We start from the raw sequence: 8,866 nt of genomic DNA, 5'->3' as shown, positions 1-8,866 counted from the left end.
CAGCCTGGATTAGAAAGCACAGGAATCTCTAGTTTTGACTGTGATATTAGCTTTGTGACGTTAGGTTTAATCTCTGTGATCAGTTGGTTCTTAATGGGAAGAATCAGGGGACTGGAATACACAGTGCTTTTCACTGTTAACATCTCAGAGGGCCTCACATTTACCTGGCATTCTCTGTAGTACCCTCCCTTTTTATAAGTTTACAGTTAGTGGCTGAATTCTATGTTCGTTATTCACCTCAACCTTCCAATGACTTAGGGGACAAGAAAGCAGTGGGATAATGGAGGTTTGCTAACTCCTGAAGGACATTTTGAAATTACTGTCTTTTAATACTTAGCTTTGGAATTCTTTCAAAAAGTCATAATTTCCTTCCGTTTATTCTTATCACTCCCACAATAAAACAATGTTCTTAAATTTAGAGCAAAATTGAGGAGTAAAATCAGCCTGATTTCACCAGAAATTCACTTTTTGTCTAAACAAATGCTTCTGTATGTATTGCTTGGCAATCTGCTTGTTTTTGTTTGGAAATATATTTCTTGTGGGTATTTTCCCACGTAATAACGTTCTTATATAGTTTCTAACCTTTCTTATTCTTTTGTTTTTCCTTCTAGGGGCAGCAGTGGCCAGGGAGGCCGAATCATAAAGCACTGCGGGCGGTGCTGACGATACAAACAATGAGGAAGTTATGAGGACGGGAGAAAGGTGGGGGGGGGCGGGTAAGATTCTTCGGGAGGAAAAAAAAAAAAACCGAAGCAAGCTCCACTGAAGATCTAAGATATTTCTGACACTAGAACCTTTGTGTACAGTTTTCGGTAACCTTCGGCAGGGGGTGCTCGGAAATCGTCGCCACTTTCCGGACAGCCTCCCTCACCTCACCCTCTAGAAAATCGTACAGTGTTTCCGGCTCTTCTCAGTTGCAGACGCTCGTAAGTTTCCGGAGAAATTCGGGGACTAGGAGTCTCCTTCGCTCTGTTCGATCGCCTGGTGCGGTGGTGCAGGGTCTCGGGATAGTCATGGCGTCCCCGTCTCGGAGACTACAGACTAAACCAGTCATTACTTGTTTCAAGAGCGTTCTCTTGATCTACACTTTCATCTTCTGGGTGAGAGACGGAAGCGTCCAGGCACTGCTCGGGATTCCGGGCTTAGATGCGGGTGTGTGTGTGTGACCCTGAGTGGAGGGAACTCAGGTCGAGGATGGGGTGGGGTTTGAGCGATTGTCGCTTTTGGGACCCCCGGCGCCGGCGACTAGTAGCTGGGCATCGAGTCTGCACCGGGGTCACGGTAAGGGAAGGGTGAGCTGGGACACAGACACGACAAACGTTCTGAGTTCGAAGCTCGAGGCGAGGAAGGGAGTTAAACCGCCAGAGCACGCGAGGGGGGGGTGTCCATGAACATTTGGAGAGGCAAGACTAGCCCGGCCAGTTTCAGGGCTCGCTTGCCTACTAGTGTCTTTCTTTTTTTCACTGCTTCGTAAGAGGGGAGTGTTTCTCACAGGTAAGTATAGTCTGGCTCCACTCCCGCCAATCTATTCTTGGATTTGCTTTTATATACTATCCCTTTGTAATCCTGTTCAACCCTAACCTAGAGAGATCTTTTAATAGAGAGTGGGGATGGGGGGGTGGTTCTGGAACTCAAAAACACGTTTTTTTTTTTTTTTATTCCCCTCCAGGAAGGTTTTCTTCTTTAAGACTGGAGTAAAAGGGTTAAGGACATTTTCATTCCTCAGGCAAATATACCATGAGCTTGTTTTTACAACAAGAAAACAGATGAATTTAAAGAATTTGGACAATCTGCTTTGCCTATGGCCTACATTTATGAGCAGATCCCCTTCATACCCTCATCCACCTTCCCCACTTGTCTGCCATATTCTAGCTACAATGCTTGGGCCATCAGACTGCTAAATTAGTTCTCACACCTATTGTGTCTTAAGTACTTCCTGGTTTGTGATTTGAAAATGCTAGCGTATACAGTGCTAACTTTCTATTCTCTGATTTCTCATGTAGATCACTGGTGTTATCCTTCTTGCTGTTGGCATTTGGGGCAAGGTGAGCCTGGAAAATTATTTTTCACTTTTAAATGAGAAGGCCACCAACGTCCCCTTCGTGCTCATCGGCACAGGCACTGTCATTATTCTTTTGGGCACCTTTGGCTGTTTTGCTACCTGCCGAGCTTCTGCATGGATGCTGAAACTGGTGAGCCCTTGTTTTCAGTAAAATTGATTCTTGACTTTAGAAAAGTCTTATATGTTGTGGACTTTGTTTCTTGGAACTGGCCACAGCCCTTTACAATTTTTCCTGTTCCTTATGAAAATTTGCCAAGTAACACTTCTCCACTCCAATTTCCACTTTCAAAGTAGACATTTGGAACTGGCCACAGCCCTTTACAACTTTTCCTGTTCCTTATGAAAATTTGCCAAGTAACACTTCTCCACTCCAATTTCCACTTTCAAAGTAGACATTTTGATACTGTTTCACCTGCCCTTTTCAAAAAAAATATGCTGAACTGACTGAGAACAATATTTCCCCCTTTGCCTCCCTTTGCAGCTGTAATAAATCTTATTTATGCTGACTTGAACTTTCTTTTTTATCCTACAGTATGCAATGTTTCTGACTCTCATTTTTTTGGTCGAACTGGTTGCTGCCATCGTAGGATTTGTTTTCAGACATGAGGTAAATGTGACTTAGGGAATCTTAATCTAGTAAAACGTATCCTCTAAAGAATAACAATGGATTAGGTAGCAGAATTAAATAACTTTTAATAGTTAAAAGTCACTTAAAGCTATATTTAAATCTTATTTTCAATCTTAGCCTACAGTAATGGCTTTCTAGTAAAAATTTTGGCCCACTCTTATTGATTTTATAAATGAAAATTTAGAAAATTGTAGACTGACAATCATCAAAAGAAAATTAAAGGTACTTGGGGTTGCTATGAAATCATTCAGTGAATAGCAAAAGCTCATTAGAGTGTCTAACAGTACATTTTCCCAAATTAGATTTTGTAGCTTCATTCCATAGTCATCAAATTTATAGTCAGTTTAAAGTGGAGAAAGATTGGGGGTGAGGAGTGTGGAACAGACAGTACAGAGCTGCCACTTGGATAATAAATTATCTCACAGCACTTTGAAATTGTCATGGTTATTGTCTTACATTGTGATGTTTTTGCTTAGTGTACCCTCAGCTGTACTATATTCCCTAAGAAGACAGGACTAGATGATGGAAGTTAATTATTATACATCAAAGATACATGCAAGAATTTCTTATTTGACCCTAGAAATCAAAAGAACTTTCTAGAATATTTGTTTACTGGTATTGTGTTTTTTTGTTATAGATTAAGAACAGCTTTAAGACTAATTATGAGAAAGCTTTAAAGCAGTACAACTCGACGGGAGATTATAGAAGTGAAGCAGTAGACAAGATCCAAAGTACGGTAAGTTGGTTATAGGTGGTGGATTCTAAAGAGGGGAACACATCCTATGTTGCCTCAGAGAAAAGGATAGAGTCAGGCTACTATATTGTTCACTTGAAATGTGGGCTCTTCTCACTTCTGTACATGTTTTTTCCCTTCCCACCTACATTATAGACAAATACTGTTAGTGCCTACTATAGCAGGAAAGTAAGGTGAGTCCAAAATTATCATGCTTGGTGTTAGAACCAAGTAAAATCTCTTGAATCAATTGAGGTGAGAGATCATTGAATACAATAAATGCTATTTTGAGCACAAATTTCATTAGAAGATGATGTCAGGCTAAATATTTGACTCCCAAGTTGTAATATGAACTATGTTTTGTTGGATTTTTCAGTTGCATTGTTGCGGTGTCACCGATTATAATGATTGGAAAGATACAAAATATTACATAGAAACAGGATTTCCCAAGAGTTGCTGTAAACTTGAAGATTGTTCTCCACAAAAAGATGCAGATAAAGTAAACAATGAAGTAAGGAATCTTTTTTTTTTTGGTATAAGGGAACCCCCAGGGTTGCTTAACCACTGAGCCACATCCCCAGCCCTTTTTATTTTTTTATTTTGGTACAAGGTCTTCCTAAGTTGTTTAGGGCCCTTTCTTAGTTGGTGAGGCTGGCCTTGAACTCATGATCCTCTTGCCACAGCTTCCTGAGCTGTTGGGATTACTGGTGTGCACCACCATGCCCCCTGCAAGGAGCCATTTAGAATTAATTTGACAATATTTGAGGGCTTAATACAGAGTTGATGTAATTTAATTTTTGCTCACATTAATACTCATAATCTGAAGTAGGCAGGCAGGTGATGACTTGATTTCATGCAATAAGCAAGTAATACTTTCAAAGTTATAATTGAAAATTGGAAATAGTTGGGATTGAGAACATACACAGGAAAAGAGACTTCAATAAAAATGATAGGCTAATAGTAGTTAAAGCTCATCTTTCTGCAAAAGCTATATGATCAAAGTATTATATAGAAAAACAGATTACTTGTGTTGTACTTAATGATCTTTCCCCCTCCCATTAGGGTTGTTTTATAAAGGTGATGACCATTATAGAGTCAGAAATGGGAGTTGTTGCAGGAATTTCCTTTGGAGTTGCTTGCTTCCAGGTAAGTCTCCTCATTCCTTAGGAAATATTTCATTCCTCTGTAGGTATAAACTAGAAGATTTTCACTTTTAATGCTTGAAGGTTTTGCTTTAGGGGCCTGGATAGTGGGAGCAATGTAAGAGAAATCACATTTTTTTAAAAAAAAATTCAGCCATCTAGTATAAAAATCCTTTTATTTTTTTTTGTGGTAGAGTGATTGGACTTGTTTTGTATACATAGCATTTTAGTCAGCTTTTTCAATGCTGTGACTAAAAGATCTGACAAGAACAACTGTACAGAAGGAAAGATTTATCTAGGGGCTCACAGTTTCAGAGATCTCAGTCCATAGATAGCAGGCTCTATTCCTCATGGCTTGAGGTGAGGCAGAACATCATGGCAAAAGAATATGGCAAAGGGAAGCAGCTCACATGATGATCAGAGAGCAGAGAGACTCCACTTGTCAGATACAAAATATATCCCAAAGGCACCCCCCCCCCCGCCAGGGACCCACCTCCTCTAGGCACACCCTTACCTGTCTTCTGTTACCATTCAGTGAATCCCATCAGAGGATGAGTTCATTGATTGGGTTAAGGCTCTCATAACAAAACCATTTCTCCTATAAAACTTCTTGAATTGACTCATGCATGAGCTATCAGGGGACACCTCACATCCAAACCATAACACATAGTATTGATTTTGATTTGTAATTGGGTCATTCTTTTTTTAAATTTTTTTAAGTTTTTTAGCTGTAGATGCACACAATGTCTTTATTTTTATTTATTTATATGTGGTGCTGAGGATCAAACCCAGTGCCTCATGCATGCGAGGCAAGCACTCTACCACTGAGCTACAACCCCAGCCCTGATTGGGTCATTCTTTAGGTTTGTTTTATTTAAGGAGGGACTATATCTTGTATCTTAGGTTTTTCTTCACAACTTTCCACAACTACAGAGTTGTCTACATTTTTATTATCATTACCATGGCTTTTGATGTTTCAAGGCATGAACTAGAAGAAAGACCCAGTGACATCTCAGTTAACTAAACAAACATGAGATGGATAGGAACCTTGTTTTTTTTTTTTTTTTTTTTTTTTTTTTTTTTTTTTTTTAGCAATCATTCAAGATTCTAAAATCATCAGGATCTTTCCTGGATTGCAGCTACCATAGTGAGTTGCATATAAGTTCCAGCCTATGAAAATTAAGATCACACAACTCCACATTCAATATGTGCCTTTTTTTTTTGTGGACATTATGTTTAGGTTGAGTTGTCTTTCCTAAGTATGCTTCTTGCTGTAGCATGAAAAAATTGTGTTGTGGCTTAAATTATTTATTTAGGGCATGGACTTTTTGTCCCTTATATTCAACATTCTAAAAATAAAGACTAATCCAAGGGTAGTCCTAATATATTTATAAAGTAGCATATAGAACTATCTAAATCTGTACTAATAACAGAAGCCAGTGGCCTGTTTTGAGCACTTCTAATTATTAAATAACATCAAAATCTCAGCTACTCTGGCCCCAAAATGCTCAGTAACCATAATAGAGTAAGTGGCTACTATATTGAACAACATGAATATTCTAGAACATTTACATTATCACAGCACTGCTTTTCAAGAAAATCAATGCCCTCATCAATGGAGGTTTTACTTGATAAGCTGCTTATTCTAAGCCATATCCTTATTTTTTCCCTGGAAATCACCGATGGTTACTTAAAAACTCATGACTCCTGAATTTTCCTTCAGTGCCAGTAGTGAAATTCTGGGTCACAGTAATAGTAAAACTTATGTTCTTTGAATGTGATTTAGAGTCTGTAGAACATCAAAAATAACTATAAAAACTCAAAAATTGTTGGTGAATTAAAAGTAAAAGAATAATACATATTATGCTGAGATCTTCAAGCTCTCTCATGTATGTGTGTTTAATATTGTTTGTATTCTCTTTTCAGCTAGTTGGAATCTTTCTAGCCTACTACCTCTCTCGTGCCATAACAAATAACCAGTATGAGATAGTGTGAACAAAAAAAAAAAAAAAGAACAAGGGCTTATTTCTCTGCAACTTAAAGGTGCGTTCATTTTGATTCTCAGCTCTGTTAGCACTAATGTTTATTCCAGCCTGTGCATGTATTGCATGGACTGAGTTTGCCAACGTCTTGTCCAGTAGCATATTCCAGTCTTGCTGATGCTGTGTGAGCCCTGCATTAGGTAAGTTAGTTCTGTATATACAAAGGCCTGGCCAGAAAAGAAGAACCTAGCTTGTTCTGTGTATGCTTTCTGTGTTTATGCAACAGAAAAACTCCTATGGATTTACATATTTACATGTATATTGCAACCTAAAGATCATAAGTAGTCAATCCTCTTTCTCACATATTTCAACCTAAGAGTGGAGAGAAACAGAAAATCCCAATAGTTACTTTATTCATGAGACTACCTGGCAAGTGCACTCTGCTCTTGACCCTTGGCCAATATTGGTACTTCTTTCTCTAATTTTCATTCACTACAGTCTTTTTTTCCCCCCCAGCACATTTTTTTTGTACTGGGGATTGAACCCAGGGGCACTCAACCACTGAGCCACATCCCCAGCCATTTTTTGTATTTTATTTAGAGACAGGTTCTCAATGAGTTGCTTAGGGCCTCACCTTTCCTGTGTCTGCCTCCCAAGCCACTGGGATTACAGGCATGGGCCACTGCGCCTGGCTCACCACAGTCTTAATCAGTGCTTCCAAGTGTTCTTTTCTTGGTAAAGAGATGTTTTTGGTTGACTATTATTAGGAGCCATAAATTATCAGATTTTGAGGAAAATAAAATATTGTGATAATTGTTGGCTGAATGAATCCCTAAGGTACCCTTCACATTGTAATTGAGCCACTGACAAGGAACAGATGAGGTCTTCATTAGGGGGAATAGATTAGAATGTGGGCAAATAAATACAGATTTAACATTGAGGTAACAGATGAATGCAGGTATTAAAACTTAGGTTATAAGTAAATTAACTTTTTTTCTTTAATTTTAGGATATTTAGGTTCCCCTGTGAATTATAAAATCGCCTGGTTGGAAGACTGACATCACTAGTTACAGTAGGCTGAAAAACTACACCAGTAGATTGAAAAACTACATCAGTAGACTGAAAAACTATACCAGTAGACTGATTCAATCAAGATGTTTGTTCAGTATGTTCTAAGTCCACTTTCTGTCCCATGATGTCTCATTCATGTTAGATCTTTGAAACCCTGTATCTCTCTGAAACACTGGAAGAGCTAGTAAATTGTAAAATGAAGTAAAACTATGTTTCTCTTGACTTTCTTTCTCAGAGTGTAGCCTTTAAAAGGCACTGTGTAATTGCTGTTTTGATACATTGTAATCGAGGGAAACTTGACCCCTCTGAATTTGCTAATTTATGTAGTTTGATTGAAAATTGATGTCTCTGAACTGGTCCCTTCCCAGCCAAGGTTTATTTGGTTTTATTGTGTAATTACATCAAGAAAGTTAAATGTTCCATTAGTCTCTGTTCTGCTGATAGGCAGAGGGTCATACTATATACTTTAATTCCAGTTAGTCATTGGATAGAACCTATCATTGCAGTTCCTGGGTGGTGGTAATAGTCTACAGCCTTGGGTCTAAAGCAGTGAAACTAAAAGGTACTACCTGTGTTCAGTGATACATCAGAGTTCAGCATACAATTTATATTTTTTGCCTCCAAATTAGGGTATTTATACTGGTGTTTATACTTTCCCTATTGTTTGAAAGGGTCCAATTATTACTTTAGTGGTGCTAGAATTTGTATTTTCCTTACAGACTCAATGGAACTTTTCATTAACTCTAGCTAAAATTTCTTTACCATGTTGATATGACTTAACTGTCAATATTATGGTCAACTTTAATAGTCTTAGTTTTGGTTGTGTCCTTGGTTAATAAATATAAATATTTCACTTAAATATTGTTGTCCTCTAAAAGAATTGTGTTAACTTTTAGAAAATCTTCTGGGATGGTTGTTTTCCACTGAGAAAGTGAAGGTCCCATGTTTCTACTTGGAGTATATTTTTTTTAAGTTGAAATTATAGCTGAGGCCTTAATTCTTGTGTCATTAAAAATTAATTTTTCTATTTAAAAAACTATTTTCTATAATAGGATTACATTCCATTTGTGAAATACCATATGCTTAGCATTCTCCTAGAGATCACTTTTTTTGTTTGTATAGTTTGCATTAAAAAGCAATAAAGGGAAATACTTAACCTGTATCTTTAGTATAATAATTAATAGTTACTTAAATTTGACTTGAAATTTGGTAATTGTTTCTAGTGTTTTGAGTCTCTCTATTCAACTA

The 8,866-nt window shown here is 37.8% G+C and overlaps 1 protein-coding gene across 2 annotated transcripts; it reads left to right on the top strand.

Annotated features, from left to right (window-relative positions):
* The first annotated feature begins 755 nt into the window (after positions 1-755).
* Positions 756-7,825, top strand: Tspan6 (tetraspanin 6). 2 transcript variants are annotated; one of them, XM_078034468.1, is made up of 8 exons: positions 756-926; positions 2,004-2,192; positions 2,595-2,669; positions 3,328-3,426; positions 3,800-3,934; positions 4,486-4,569; positions 6,492-6,608; positions 7,556-7,825. In XM_078034468.1, the coding sequence occupies exons 2-7, from the start codon at positions 2,181-2,183 to the stop codon at positions 6,558-6,560; spliced, it is 474 nt and encodes a 157-aa protein (XP_077890594.1). In that variant the 5' UTR covers positions 756-926; positions 2,004-2,180; the 3' UTR covers positions 6,561-6,608; positions 7,556-7,825. The 2 variants fall into 2 exon arrangements, with proteins under 2 accessions (XP_077890594.1, XP_013216794.1); XM_013361340.4 differs by lacking the exon at positions 756-926 and adding an exon at positions 933-1,100.
* The last annotated feature ends 1,041 nt before the right edge of the window (positions 7,826-8,866 follow it).

The sequence above is a fragment of the Ictidomys tridecemlineatus genome, chromosome X, assembly GCF_052094955.1.
Source record: "Ictidomys tridecemlineatus isolate mIctTri1 chromosome X, mIctTri1.hap1, whole genome shotgun sequence".
Taxonomy (NCBI): domain Eukaryota; kingdom Metazoa; phylum Chordata; class Mammalia; order Rodentia; family Sciuridae; genus Ictidomys; species Ictidomys tridecemlineatus.
The sequence above is the reverse complement of the archived record's forward strand: the minus strand, read 5'-3'. Positions and strand labels throughout refer to the sequence as shown.